This window comes from Stegostoma tigrinum, chromosome 39 (genome assembly GCF_030684315.1).
Source record: "Stegostoma tigrinum isolate sSteTig4 chromosome 39, sSteTig4.hap1, whole genome shotgun sequence".
NCBI classification, from domain to species: Eukaryota; Metazoa; Chordata; class Chondrichthyes; order Orectolobiformes; family Stegostomatidae; genus Stegostoma; species Stegostoma tigrinum.
In genome coordinates, this window is record NC_081392.1 from 13,395,543 (window position 1) to 13,411,568 (window position 16,026).

Here is a 16,026-nt window from a genome sequence, read left to right on the forward strand (position 1 = left end):
AACGTCAGCTTTCTTGCTCCTCTGATGCTGCCTGTCCTGCTGTGTTCCTCCAGTTCCACAATGTGTGATCTCTGACTCCAGCATCAGCAGTTCTTACTGTCTCTAAATGAAAATTTCACTTTGGTTTTTACCGTGGAGAAAGATATAGAGTCTAGAGAGTGCAGAGAAATAAACTTTGATGTTTTAAAAACAGTTCTCATTGCAGAAGAGGATGTTTGGGGTGTTTTGGAGAATGTAAAGGTGGATAAATCTGATCTAATGTATCCCAGAACATCATGGCAAGGGAGTAAATTACAAGGTCCCTTTGCAGAAACATTTGCATCAAGTATAACTATGGGTGAGGTGCCTGATGGCTGGAGGGTGGCTAATGTGGTATCTTTGTTTAAGAGAGGTTGTAAGGAGAAACCAGTGAACTATAGACCTGTGAATGTCATTTTAGCCGTGACTAAATTGTTAGAAGTAATTATAAAAGCTAGGATTTAGAGAATTGATTGGGGATAGTCAGCGTGGTTTTGTGTGAGGAAAATCATGTCTCACCAACTTGGTTGAGTTTTTTGAAGAAATTACCAAAAGGATTGATGATGCCAGAGCTGGAGACATTGTTTATTTGGATCTTAGTAAAGCCTTTGACAAGATTCCGCAGGGTGGACTAATTAGTAAGGTTCGGTCACATGGGATTCAGGGTGAGCTTTCCAATTGGATACGTAATTGGCTTAACGGCAGGAGACAGAGTAATGTTGGATGGGTATTTTTCTGCCTGGAGGCCTGTGACCAGTGGTATTCTAAAGAGATCGGCTCTGGGTCCTCTTTCACTTGTCATTTATATCAATGATTTGGATGAGAATATAGAAGGCTTGGTTAGTAAGTTTGCAGATGGAACCAAAAATTGGTGGTATAGTAGGCAGTGAGGAAGCTTTTTCCTTGCTCATTCATTTATTCATGGGATGAGGGCATCTCTGGCCAGGGCAGCATTTATTGCCCAACCCGATTTGCCCCACAGGGCGGTTAAGAGTCAATTGCATTGCTATGGGTCTGGCATCACATGTCGGCCAGACCAGGTAAGGATGGCAGTTTCCTTCCCTAAGGGACATTAGTGAACCAGATGGGCTTTTCCCCGAAAAGTCAACAATGGTCATCGTTAGATTCTTAATTCTAAATATTTGTTGAATTCAAATTTCCCCATTTTGATTTGAACCTGGGTCCCCAGAGCATTATTTGGGTTACTAGGTAAATCGTTCAGCGATAATACCACTAGACCATTGCCTTCCCTTTCTAAGGCTATAAAGGGATCTTCATCAAATGGGTCAATGGGCTGTAAAATGACTGAAGGAGTTCAATCTGAATAAGTGCAAGGTGTTGCATTTTGGTGCAACAAACAAGGGTAGGGCTTGTACAATCAATGGAAGGTCCTCGGGTCATGTTGTAGAACAAAGGGACCTCAGGGTACAGCGATATAAATTCTTTAAAGTTTGCATCACACAATGGGCAGGGCGGTTAAAAATGTGTTTGTCACACTTGCCGTCATTGCTCAGTCCCCTGAGTGTAGGAGCTGGGACGTCATGTTGAGGTTGTACAGGACGCTGGTGAGGCCGCTTCTGGAGCACTGTGCCCAGTTCTGGTCTCCCGGTTGTAAGAAGGATATTATCAAACTGGGGAGGTTTCAGGGGAGATTTACCAGGATGTTGCCAGGTATGGAGGGTTTGAGCTATAAGGAACAGCTGAATAGGCTGGCGTTTTCATCACTGGAGCACAGGAGGTTGAGAAGTGACCTGATTGAAGTTTATAAAATGATGAGAGATATAGATAGAGTTGATGGTGATTTGTCTTCTCCCTGGGATGGAGGATTTCAAGACTTTAGGGCCCGATTTAAAGGTGAGAGGAGAAAGATTTTTTAAAAATCATGGGGGGAGAATTTTTTAACACAGAGGTGGTTGGCATGTGGAATGAACTTCCTGATGGGGTGGTGGGTGTGGGTACAGTTACAATGTGTAAAAGACATTTGGATAAGTACATGAATAGGAAAGGTTTGGAGGGAGATGAGCCGGGCAGGTGGGACTAGTTTGGGGCTATGGACTGGTTGGACCAAAGGGTCTGTTTCTGTGACTTTGAAAGGCCCAGAGAGTTTGCACCAACCAAAAACCCACCGTGTCTCTAACCCAATTGTTTTGTTACCAGGACTTTGGCCCATCGCCAAAGCATGGGGGTGTGCCCTGTTACTCCACAGTCTCACCCTTGTTGCTCACCCTGTGGTTGAGAATCTTCCCGTAGGTTTCAGTCAGGGAGTCAGCGTAGAAGGGGGTCTGCCCAAAAAGCATCTCATAGGAGCAGATGCCGAGCGACCACCAGTCACACTCTGGGCCGTACATCACTGAAGGGTCTTCCACGGACTGCAGGATCTCCGGGGCGATGTAGTCAGGCGTACCCACAGCAATGGCCGACCGTACCTGGAAGGAAAGTGCACAGGGTGAGGGATGTGGGATTGCCAACCCTCCAGAATTTCCCCGGAGAATTCAGGAATTAAGGATGGATCAATGGCATTTACATTTACCGCCCCTCCCCCTAACTGCTCCGAGGGGTGAGCCGCCATCTTGAACCGCTACAGGCCATTTAGTTTAGAGACATCCACGACACTGTTGGGGAGGGAATTCCAGGATTTTGACCCAGCATTCCTTAAGGAAATGACCGATATATGTCCAAGTTGGGTCGGTGAGTTTAGCCTGAGCCATACTCTGAGGGAGTGCGGAAACTATGGGAGTGTCGATGCTCACCATTAGATTCTGAATTCCACTTTTTAAAAAATTGAATTGAAATCCCATCATTAGGGAGTTGATGGCCTAGTGGCTTATTGTCACTGTTAATCCAGAGACCCCAACACGTCAGCCTTCCTGCTTCTCTGATGCTGCTTGGCCCTGCTGTGTTCATCCAGCTCTACACCTTGTTATCTCAGATTCTGCAGCATCTGCAGTTCCTACTATCTCTAACCCCAAGTGATGTCCTGGCTCAAATCCTGTCATAGCAAGATGGTGGAATTTCAATCCAATAAGAATCTGGAATTAAGAGTCTAATGATGCTAATTTTCAGGAGAAAAGAGCCCAATCTGGTTCAGTAATGCCCTTTAGGGAAGGAAACTGTCATCCTTACCTGGTCTGGGTCTACATGTGACTCCAGGCCCGCAGCGATGTGGTTGGCTCTCAATCTGGGATGGGTGACAAATACTGCCCTGGTTAATAGTGCCCTCATCCTGGGAATGAATTTTTTCAAGATTCAGTTCCTCTCACAATTAGTACAAACCTTCTGCTATCTTTCTTAATTACTTGCTCATGCCTGCATGCTAACCGAGGAGCCTGCAGTGATGTCAGGCTAATTTGTTCTTTAAGGCTCAGCCCAGCTCGGCTGCGCCGATGAACAGTTTAAGGAAATGTGGCGTCTGTACTTACCTGGCCGTTAATTCCCATTCGGAGACAAGAGCCAAAGTCTGCCAGCTTGATGTGACCATTCTCATCCATAAGGATATTATCTGGCTTCACATCTCTGAGAAGACATTACAGATCACGTGACAACCAGAGTTTTGAAACCAAACAGCTTTTTCCTTCCCATGTGTGCTCGGAGCTTGACAAAATGAGATTTTTGTGGTGCCTATCTTTCAGCGTTTTAATTTCTTTCCCTGTGTTTCTGGGTTAAATCCCGAAACCCGACTGGGATGGCACGGTGGCTCACTGGTTAGCGCTGCTGCCTCACAGCACGGGGGACCCAGGTTCGGTTCCACCCTCGGGGCGACTCTCTCTCTGTGGAGTTTGCACATTCTCCCTGTGTCTGTGCGGGTTTGTTCTGGGTGCTCCTCCCACAGTCTAAAGATGTGCAGGTTAGGGAGTATTGGCTGTCCTAAATTACCCTGCAGTGTTCAGGTCTGTGTAGATCAGGTGGGTTATATGGGGTTATATCTGAGGACTTGTTGGGCTGAAGGGCCTGTTTCCACACTGTAAGGTTTCCATGATGATGAAAACTCATCTTCCTGAAATTAAGATCGAACCTTGTCGAAGCCACTGGAACCGCACGTTAGTGAACCCTCACTGAGCCACTGTGCTACGCTATTGATTGTTGTGTTGAGAGACTGTGCCTCACCCAGGTTCCCGATCTCCATTGGCAAGGTGAGACAGGAAGAGATGTTCGACCGTGGGATGGAACCTGGGACTGTCCTGTCTATGGTCACTGTACTAGCAATATGAAACACCCAGACTAAAGCTTGGGGGATCTGAAATAACAAGGTGCAGAGCTGGATGAACACAGCAGCCAAGCAGCATCAGAGGAGCAGGAAAGCTGACGTTTCGGGCCTAGACCCTTCATCACTGGCCTAGGCCTAGGCCCAAAACGTCAGGTTTCCTGCTCCTATGATGCTGCTTGGCTGCTGTGTTCATCCAGCTCCACACCATATTATCTCAGGTATCTCTAAAGCCTGGGGGATGTGGGATCAAATCCCACCACGGCAGATGGCAAAATTTGAATTCAGTAACCAAAACAATCTCTGGAATTCAAAGCTAGTCTATTGGCAACAATGTAAGATCGGAATAAGAGATCCACTCAGCCCTTCGAGCCTGCTTCCCTATTCCATATGGTCACAGTTGATCTCAACTCCACATTCCTGCATATTCCACCTGGTAACCTCTTACCCCATTGCCCATTATTGTAAAAGCCCATCTGGTTCACTAAGGTCGTTTAGGAAAGGAAATCCACCATCTTTACCCAGCCTGGCCTACATAGGGGTGTCATCCTTGTAACAAGGTCAGCCAGGGGGACCCCGTAGAATGTGAGTTCCCTGATTGGGGCTGTTAATCTGGCCCAGTCAGGGAGCCCTGGCTGACAGATATGAACAGGAGTGTCAGGGGTTGTATTCACACTGAGAGCTGGCTCTGAGGGAGCTGGATCAGTGTCAAGGACTCTTCACGTTTGTAAATAAAGGGTGATGGGATACTGACCTTTTTGGAGTTATTTCAAGGGAGTTAATGGTTTATTGAACGGAATTCTGTTTGGTTGATAACCGTCAGGTGTCCACTCACTGCCCCCACAGAGGGGCCCATGCATATCTTGCTCTGCCCCTCTCCTTTGACTGTGGAGCCATAGCACAGTACAACACAGAAACAGGCCCTTCGGCCTACGATGTCGCGCCAAACATGACACCAAATTGAGCCAATCCCTTCTGCCTGCCCTTGGTCCACATCCCTCCATTTCTTGCATGTCATAATGGTGAAATGGTCCACCGGTAGAAACATAGAAGATAGGTGCAGGTGTAGGCCATTCGGCCCTTCAAGCCTGCTCCACCATTCAATAGGGTCACGGCTGACCATCCAACTCAGTCCCCCGTTCTTGCTTTCTCTACATATGACTCCAGACCCACAGCAACGTCATTGGTTCTTAACTGCCCTCTGGGCAATTAGGCAATAAATTCTGAGCCCATTACCTGTGAACAATTTTTTTTTTGCATAAATCTCAGTATTGCCTCTGAGTTCTTCTTGAGTTTTACCTGCCCATAAGTCACCAACTTTGACCTTGCGGCTCCCATTCCTGCTCCCTCACTGTCTCTTTCCCTCTTTCTCTTTCTCTCTTTCTCATTCTCTCACTCTCACTCTCTCTTCCTGTCTCTCTCTTTCTCTCTCTCTCTCATTCTCTCTCTCTCTCTCACTCTCTTTCTCTCTGCCTCTGTCTCTCTTTCTCTCTCTGCAGCCTTCACATAGATCAATCATCTCTTGCCTTCACCTGTCCCCAGGGGGTAGGGGGTGGTATTAGTCCCTGCCTGGGGTAAAGACAGAAAGACCAGAGAGAGTATTGCATTGTCGGAGACGGCAGCCTTTCGAAGGAAACACAAAGGTGGGGATTTCAATCTACCTTCTTGAGATGGGGAGCCAACAGAGGAGATCCCTGTAGCCACTATGCTCAATGAGGACAAGGCCAGAGTTTCTCTAAGCCCACATTTACCCAAATATTTTCCGGGTCAGAAAAGTTATTGCACACCTCTGCGGCAAGTGAGACTTGAAACTGGATCTCCAGACCCCGAGGTAGGAACACTACCACCTTAACACAAGACCCCTCAACATTTATTCCAACGTCAACAAAAAAAATCACTTTAAGACAGCTGGCTCTGGAATCTTGCTTTGCACAAATATACAGCAATGTTTCCAGTTTCGTGACAGCTCTTCAAAAAAGAAAGAAGGTACTTATCCTTGGCATGAGGTGGGATAAGGTGCTATGAAAATGCAAGTTAAGGCTGTCCACATGATATATTTCATACCGAAGAAGGTGTTTGATGCACTTGCCTTTATTGGTCAGTGCTTTGAGTGTCAGAGTTGGGAAGCCGTGTTGCAGCTGTACAGGACATCGGTGAGGACACCTTTGGAAAACTGCGTTCAGTTCTGGTCTCCCTGCTATAGGAGGGATGTTGAAAGGGCTCAGAAAATATTTATGAGCATGTTGCCAGGGCTGGAGGGTTTAAGCTACAGGGAGAGGCTGAATAGGCTGGGGCTATTTTCCCTGGAGCAACAGAAGCTGAGGGGTGACCTTATAGAGGTTTATAAAATCATGAGGGGCATGGATAGGGTGAATAGTCAAGGTCTTTTCCCCAGGGTGGGGGAGTCCAAAACTAGAGGGGCATAGGTTTAAGGTGGGAGGGGAAAGATTTAAAGGGGACCTATTTCACACAGAGGGTGGTGCGTGTATGGAATGAGCTGCCAGAGGAAGTGGTGGGGGCTGGTACAGTTACAGCATTTAAAAGGCATCTGGATGGGGACATGGATAGGAAGGGTTTAGAGGGATATGGGCCAAATGCTGGCAAATGGGACTGGATTAATTTAGGATATTGGGTCGGCATGGACCGAAGCATTCATTTCCATGCTATATATCTCTATGGCTCTAGGAAGCTAATTACTTCCTCAGAAGGCTAAGGAAATTCAGCATGTCCACTAGACACTTATCAATATTTTTAGATGCACCATAGAAAGCATCCTGTCCGATTGGATCACAGCGTGGTACGGCAACGACTTTTCCCAATTCCGCAAGAAATTACAGAGAGTTGTGAACACAGCCCAGACCATTAGAAAAACCAGCCTCCCATCCACTGACTCCATGTACACTTCCCACTGCCTCGGGAAAGCAACCACCATCATCACAGACCCTTCCCCACCCCAGTTACAATTTCTTCTGCCTTATTCCATTGAACAGGAAATGTAAAAGTTTGAAAACACGTACTAACAGATTCAAGAACAGCTTCTTCCCTGCAGTTATCGGAGCTTCTGAATGGAGCTCTCATGCTGTAAATTTAATGTTGATCTCACTTTGTGTGCACCTTCCTGTAACATTTTACTCCTCGCCCTGTTCTGTTACCCTAATTCACTTGGTATGGTGTGATCTGCCTGTACTGTACACAAAACAAAGCTTTTCACTGTGACCAGGTATACGTGACAAAAATAAATCAAATCACGTGACGGCCAGCGGACTCTCACCGGTGGATGAAGCCAATCTCATGGACGGAGTCTATTGCCAGAGCCAGCTCTGCCAGGTAGAACTGGGCCATAGTTTCTGGGAAGCGATCGCCGAACCTGCTCATCAATGTCAGGAAGTCTCCACCAGCATAGTGATCCATGATGAAATACTGAGAAAGGGGGAGAGCCAGAAAAATTACGTAGAATCCTTTCTCTAAAAGCAGGCATCAACAATAAAGAAAGGTCTTTGGAACACAATGTGGTGTCCTATAGCAGGCAAGTTACTGCTTTAGGACAAGGAAGCACATTATCACAGGATGTACATAACAACAAGGAACAACAGTGAGCCACTCGGCCCTTCCAGCCTGCTCCCCCAATTGAATAAGATCGCAGCTGATCTGATTTTAACCTCAGCTCCACAATCCTGTATATCCCCCTGCCCGATCATCCTTCACTCCCCCCTTGGGTCATCATGAATCAGTCTCCCTCAGCCTTAAAAATTTCGAACAATTCACATCCACTGCCTTTAGATGAAGGCAATTCCAAAGACTCACAACTCCTCAGGAAAAAAATATTTCCCCGTCTCCGTTTATAAATGGGCACCGCCCCCCCTCGCCTTATTTTTAAACAGTGACTCCTCGTTCTAGATTCTCCCACAAGATGAACCATCCTTTCCACATCCACCCAGTCAGGAACCCCCTCAGGATCATTGATGTTCCAATTCAGTCACCTCCAACTCTCCCAAACTCCAGAGGATACAGGCCCAGCCTTTCCTCAAAAGGAAATGCACTCATTCCAAGGATTAGTCTGGTTAACCTTCTCTGAACTGCTTCCACTGCATTAACATCCTTCTGTAGGAACAGTGAACAGTCCTGTACACAGTCCTCCTGATGCTCGGTGTAACTGAAGCATCCCCTCCCCACTCTCTCGCATTCGGTTCCCCTCCCAATAAACCACCACATTCTATGAGCTTTCCTGATTACTTGCTGTACCTGCAGACCAGCCTTCTGTGATTCATGCACTAGGACACCCAGATCCCTCTGCATCCCAGGGCTCTGCAACCTCTCGCCAATCGATAATGTGTTCGTTTTCCCTCTTTCTGCCAAATGCCCACTTTCACACATGTGCCAGATCTTTGCAGGTAGTGGGACATCATATGACTCGAGTGAGAGCAAGGGCACACTCATCTTTATGGAAAGTCAAGATTCCTATGGAAGTTGTCATTGTTCATTACATTTGTAAATGAAAGGGTATATTTTTAATTCTGGTCCAGCTAACTCTGTTGAATTTTAGTAAACAACTCAACAGGACCCAGAAAGATTGAGCATAATGGCACTAAACAACTGCACCTCCCAGTCGCAAACCATTTCCACTCCCCCTCCCATTCTCTTGATGACACGTCCATCATGGGCCTCCTGCAGTGCTACAATGATGCCACCCGAAGGTTGCAGGAACAGCAACTCATATTCCGCCTGGGAACCCTGCAGCCATATGGTATCAATGTGGACTTCACCAGTTTCAAAATCTCCCCTTCCCCTACTGCATCCCTAAACCAGCCCAGTTCGTCCCCTCCCCCCACTGCACCACACAACCAGCCCAGCTCATCCCCTCCACCCACTGCATCCCAAAACCAGCCCAGCTCGTCCCCTCCACCCACTGCATCCCTAAACCAGCCCAGTTCATCCCCTCCCCCCACTGCACCACACAACCAGCCCAGCTCGTCCCCTCCCCCCACTGCATCCCTAAACCAGCCCAGCTCATCCCCTCCACCCACTGCATCCCAAAACCAGCCCAGCTCGTCCCCTCCCCCCACTGCATCCCAAAACCAGCCCAGCTCATCCCCTCCACCCACTGCATCCCAAAACCAGCCCAGCTCATCCCCTCCACCCACTGCACCACACAACCAGCCCAGCTCATCCCCTCCACCCACTGCATCCCAAAACCAGCCCAGCTCGTCCCCTCCCCCCACTGCATCCCAAAACCAGCCCAGCTCATCCCCTCCACCCACTGCATCCCAAAACCAGCCCAGCTCATCCCCTCCACCCACTGCACCACACAACCAGCCCAGCTCATCCCCACCACCCACTGCATCCCAAAACCAGCCCAGCTCATCCCCTCCACCCACTGCATCCCAAAACCAGCCCAGCTCATCCCCTCCACCCACTGCACCACACAACCAGCCCAGCTCATCCCCTCCACCCACTGCATCCCAAAACCAGCCCAGCTCATCCCCTCCACCCACTGCACCACACAACCAGCCCAGCTCATCCCCTCCACCCACTGCATCCCAAAACCAGCCCAGCTCATCCCCTCCACCCACTGCACCACACAACCAGCCCAGCTCATCCCCTCCACCCACTGCACCACACAACCAGCCCAGCTCATCCCCTCCACCCACTGCACCACACAACCAGCCCAGCTCATCCCCTCCACCCACTGCATCCCAAAACCAGCCCAGCTCGTCCCCTCCCCCCACTGCACCACACAACCAGCCCAGCTCATCCCCTCCACCCACTGCATCCCAAAACCAGCCCAGCTCGTCCCCTCCCCCCACTGCACCACACAACCAGCCCAGCTCATCCCCTCCACCCACTGCATCCCAAAACCAGCCCAGCTCGTCCCTGCCTCCCTAACCTGTTCTTCCTCCCACCTATCCGTTCCTCCCACCTCAAGCCCCATCCCCATCACCTACCTACCAACCTCATCCCGCCCCTTGACCTGTCCATCCTCCCCGGACTGACCTATCTCCTCCCTAATTCCAACATCTATACTCACCTCTACAGGCTCCCACCCCACCTCTTTAGCCTGTCTGTCTCCTCTCCACCTATCTTCTCCTCTATCCATCTTCTATCTGCCTCCCCCCTCTCTCCCTATTCATTTCAGAGCCCCCTTCCCCGCCCCCATTTCTGAAGAAGGGTCTAGGCCCGAAATGTCAGCCTTCCTGCTCCTTGGCCTGCTGTGTTCCTCCACCTTGTTATGGCAGTTGGAATGTGCTCAGTCTGGGGAGTATACACTGCTGTGCTGTTCGAAAGGTGGCAATCTGCGCTGTCCTCAAAGGGCCAGAGCAAAACTTGTTACTGCACAGTACCTGTCACCTTTTACCCGACAGACTGGCTGTTCAATCACTAAGAGCGCAGCCAGGTGATCACAGAATCCCTACAATGTGCAAGCAGGCCATTCGGCCCACACCGACACTCCAAAGAACATCCCACCCAGACCTGTGTTATCCCTGTAGCCCTGCATTTCCTATGGTTAATCCCCCTCCCCTGCACATCCCTGGGCACTATGGGACAATTTAGCATGGCCAATCCACCCTAACCTGCACATCCCTGGACACTATGGGACAATTTAGCATGGCCAATCCACCCTAGCCTGCACATCCCTGGACACTATGGGACAATTTAGCACGGCCAATCCACCCTAACCTGCACATCCCTGGACACTATGGGACAATTTAGCACGGCCAATCCACCCTAACCTGCACATCCCTGGACACTATGGGACAATTTAGCACGGCCAATCCACCCTAACCTGCACATCCCTGGACACTATGGGACAATTTAGCATGGCCAATCCACCCTAACCTGCACATCCCTGGGCACTATGGGTAATTTAGCACGGCCAATCCACCCTAACCCGCACATCCCTGGGCACTATGGGTAATTTAGCACGGCCAATCCACCCTAACCTGCACATCCCTGGGCGCTATGGGTAATTTAGCACGGCCAATCCACCCTAACCTGCACATCCCTGGGCGCTATGGGTAATTTAGCACGGCCAACCCACCCTAACCGGCACATCCCTGGGCGCTATGGGTAATTTAGCACGGACAACCCACCCTAACCGGCACATCCCTGGGCGCTATGGGTAATTTAGCACGGCCAATCCACCCTAACCTGCACATCCCTGGGCACTATGGGTAATTTAGCACGGCCAATCCACCCTAACCTGCACATCCCTGGGCACTATGGGTAATTTAGCACGGCCAATCCACCCTAACCCGCACATCCCTGGGCACTATGGGTAATTTAGCACGGCCAATCCACCCTAACCCGCACATCCCTGGGCACTATGGGTAATTTAGCACGGCCAATCCACCCTAACCTGCACATCCCTGGGCGCTATGGGTAATTTAGCACGGCCAATCCACCCTAACCTGCACATCCCTGGGCGCTATGGGTAATTTAGCACGGCCAACCCACCCTAACCTGCACATCCCTGGGCGCTATGGGTAATTTAGCACGGCCAATCCACCCTAACCTGCACATCCCTGGGCACTCTGGGTAATTTAGCACGGCCAATCCACCCTAACCTGCACATCCCTGGGCACTATGGGTAATTTAGCACGGCCAATCCACCCTAACCTGCGCATCCCTGGGCACTCTGGGTAATTTAGCATGGCCAATCCACCCTAACCTGCACATCCCTGGGCACTGTGGGTAATTTAGCACGGCCAATCCACCCTAACCTGCGCATCCCTGGGCACTATGGGTAATTTAGCACGGCCAATCCACCCTAACCTGCACATCCCTGGGCACTATGGGTAATTTAGCATGGCCAATCCACCCTAACCTGCACATCCCTGGGCACTATGGGTAATTTAGCACGGCCAATCCACCCTAACCTGCGCATCCCTGGGCACTATGGGTAATTTAGCACGGCCAATCCACCCTAACCTGCACATCCCTGGGCACTATGGGACAATTTAGCACGGCCAATCCACCCTAACTTGTGCACCTTTGGACTGTGGGAGGAAACCCACATAGATACGGGGAGAATGTGCAAACTCCACACAGACAGTCACCCGAGGGTGGAATCGAACCCGGGTCCCTGGCGCTGTGAGGCAGCAGCGCTAACCACTGAGCCACCGTGCCGCACCTAGTACTCCAGAGGCTAGGCCATTGCTGTAGGGAACACGGCGACTGCTGGAATTCAAACCAAATTAATAAATCTGGAATTGAAGCTGGTCTCAATGCTGGTGACCACAAAACTATCAGTGATTGCTATCGAGTTCATCTAGTTGACTAACGCCCACCTACACAAGGGGTAATTAGGGATGGGCAATAAACGTTGGCCCAGCCAATGACGTGTACGTCCAGTGAGCAAATTTCAACGAAGAAAATCTGCTGTCCTTACCCAGTCAGGCCTACATGTGACTCCAGGCCCTCAGCAGCTTGGTTGAGTGTCAACTGTCTGCCCGGAATGGACCCAAAAGGCCACTCAGTTGGAGGATTACTCGCAATGGGTGATAAATGCCAGCCATGCCCACATCCCATGAAAAGGTCAATGAGATACAAAGGGGAGTGTTGAACGTTACCAGATGATGACTGTCCTGAAAGGCGAAGTGTAATCTGGTGATCCACCGGGAGCTCCCTTTGATGAGGACCTCACGTTCCTCACGGAAATGTACGGTCTGGGGAGATCATTTCAGATAAACCGGTTAATGGTTCCACACAAAATACCAAGTAGACACTAGGCCCTCGATGTTACAGTCACATAACCTGATCACTGTGGACCTGAATATAACTCCAGCAGCGCACCCCCCACCCACCACAACCCACCACAGCTGATCCCTGACCGCTGACAGGATACAGCCAAACAGCGTGGGAACAGGCCCTTTGGCCCAGCTCATCAATGCCGGTCCAGTTTCCCAAACTAAACTACTCCCAGTTGCTTGCGTTTGGCCCTTATCCTCTAAACCTTCCCGATTCACGTACCTGTCCAAATGTACTTTATAATGTTATCACTGTACCAGCCTCCACCACTTCCTCTGGCAGCTCATTCCATACACGCACCACCCTCTGTGTGAAAATGTCACCCATTAGGGCCCTTTTAAATCTTCCTCTTCTCCCCTTAAACCTATGCCCCTCTAGTTTTGGACCCCACTACCCTGGGGGAAAGACCTTGGCTATTGACCCCATCCATTCCCCTTATGGTTTTATAAACCCCTATTGGGTCACCCCTCAGCCTCCTACCCCCCAGTACAAGAAGCCCCAGCTTATCCACTTTTACCCTGTATCTAACCCCATGCTGTCCCTGTCTTGGGAGTGTTTGATGGGTGACAGTGTAGAGAGGGAATTGTATCATTCAGTATTAATGCCTGCATTATTGTGGTGAGCCTGAAGTCACAGGTCAGTACGAATCGCTTTAACCCAGTGTTCCCTGGAAGCTGATGTTTCTCTCTGCCCCCTGCCCCAACTGGATTACAATCCCTGCTCTGAAAGAAAATGAATCCCAAACCGTCTTACCTCCTTCTGATTTAACATGTCCGACTTGCTCATCCTCTTCATCGCGTACACCCGGTCCGTGTGCTTCAGTCTGACCATGGCAATCTAGCAGGGGGAACAGAACACTGACTATCCTCCGCCCAGGCCCAACCCAATGTTACCCACCATCCCGGGAGCGGAGAAAGGCCGTGGCCCCCGAAACCCCCACTAAGTCGCCCGATCTGCTAAGACTGGAAGATTTTCCCTGCTTTGCCACTCATTGGCATCACTTCGTGAGGATAATGGGTTCTAGAAAAGGGAGTGGGAGTCGAGCGAAGGGAGGTTGGAAGGGTGTCGAGGCCTGGAAGGCGATGGGTGACCCAGGGAGAAAAGGAGGTGGGAGGTGGAGGAACAGTGGAATGTGGAGTAGTGGGGCAGGAGGTTTGAAGGAGGGGCTATTATCGATTGATCTACTTTCCCTCCATTAAACCCACAACCTATAGGTCCTGTGCGAAATTGGAGCAGAATGAGGCCATTCAGCCCACAAGCCTGCTCCACCATTCACTACTATATTGGTGGAGTAATTCAATGCCCTACAGCATGGACTGCTTGGACCTAAGGGTCTGTTCCTGTGCTCTATGACTCCACTCAACCTCTTGACTCTTTTAAACACCAATCAAGCGGGGTCTGCTTTGACCTGGATGGTGATGAGCTTCCAGGGTGTTGTTGGAACTGCCCCCGTCCAGGGCAAGTGGCGAGTATTCCCTCACACTCCTGACTTGTGGCTTGTAGATGGTGGGACAGGCTTTGGGGAGTCAGGAGGTGAGTTACGTGCTGCAGGATTCCTAGTTTCTGATCTAGCTAAAAGTATTGATATGATGAGTCCAGTTCAGTTTCTGTTCAATAGGACGGTCATTTCAGAGGTCACTTAAGGGTCAACCACAACGCTGTGGATCTGGAGTCACATGTAGGCTGGCATGGGTAAGGATGGTAGATTTCCCTCCCTGTAGGATATTAGTAAACAAGATGGGTCTTTACAACAACAATGGGAGATTAATGGCCCCATGACTGAGACTATTATACAAGTCCAGATATTAATTTTAAAATAACTGATACCGATTTATAAATTCGGATTTTAGGTTTAAAATGACTGAGACTAATTTACAATTCCTGATTCAATATTTTAAGAGACGTGCAAGTTTTATCAATTGAATTTATGCTAAATATTGTTGGATTTGAACCCACTTACTCAGGGTATGGAGCCTAGACTCTATTGATTACTAAACCCAGTGCCCCTCTGAGCCACTACCTCGTCCCAACTTGTGGATGTGGCGGGGGCGGGGGTGGGGGTGGGGGGGTGTTGTTGAAGGAATGAAGATGAAGTAAGGTGGGAGGGAGCTGGTGTGGAACATGGATTAGTTGGGCCGAATGGCTGTTTCTGTGCTTTAAGCTCACTCTATTGTTAATCTTATGACCCTGGCTTTGTAGTGCTGCCAAGTCGATGATATATTTACCCCTGGCAATACAAAGACAACTCATGGGATCCTTGGGCTAATCTACCTGACATTTGAAGCAGAAAGACAGTCACAGGTGCCGGTCTAACTTTGCTGAGGGTGAAAGCAGAGCTATATTGAAAGAAAATCTAAGCCTGACGACTGACACCAGGGCTGCCTACCTCACTGAATGCTCCTCTGCCGATGATTTTCAGGATTTCAAAGTCGTCCTGTTGAAGCTGCAAGGCTTTCGCTTCCCCCGCGATCGGCCGAGCTGGTCAAAACACAAAACAACAGGCCTTCAGGAGCTCTGTGCGTGTTTGGGAAGATTAAACTCCCTACCCCCCCCCCCCCCGCCCCACTCAACAATATGGCACTTCCCACACTACCCCGCAGTGTCGGGAAAGTTAAAAAGACACAGGGGAGGGAAAAATATTAAATACAGACCCCTTCACAGCGGCAGGCCACAACACAAAGGTGCTTCACCTGCACTTCCCACAATCTAATCTACTGCATTCTCTGCTCACGATGTGGTCTCCTCTACACTGGGGAACCAAAACGTAGACTGGGTGACCGCTTCGCAGGAGATCTACATTCTTGTCTGCAAAAAAGACCCAGATGTCGGTCACTTTAACACACCACCCTGTTCCCTGGCCAATATCTCTGTCTTGGGCTTGATTAGATTCCCTACAGTGTGGAAACAGGCCCTTCGGCCCAACAATTCCACACCGCCCCTTGAAACATCCCACCCAGACCCATGCCCCTATAACCCACATACCCCTGAACACTGCGGGCAATTTAGCATGGCCAATCCACCTAAGCTGCATATCTTTGGACTGTGGGAGGAAACCGGAGCAC

At 49.7% G+C, this 16,026-nt stretch overlaps 1 protein-coding gene across 1 annotated transcript in view; it reads right to left on the minus strand.

The window, feature by feature from the left end:
- Nucleotides 1–16,026, minus strand: part of LOC125447693 (myotonin-protein kinase) — a 48,758-nt gene that overhangs the window by 23,143 nt on the left and 9,589 nt on the right. The window contains exons 2-7 of the mRNA XM_048522310.2: nt 15,351–15,442; nt 13,718–13,801; nt 12,787–12,882; nt 7,491–7,639; nt 3,438–3,531; nt 2,244–2,444 (exon numbers count right to left, since the gene is read on the minus strand). Of these exons, the coding sequence (XP_048378267.1) occupies nt 2,244–2,444; nt 3,438–3,531; nt 7,491–7,639; nt 12,787–12,882; nt 13,718–13,801; nt 15,351–15,442 (716 nt within the window). The remainder of the gene's footprint in view (nt 1–2,243; nt 2,445–3,437; nt 3,532–7,490; nt 7,640–12,786; nt 12,883–13,717; nt 13,802–15,350; nt 15,443–16,026) is intronic.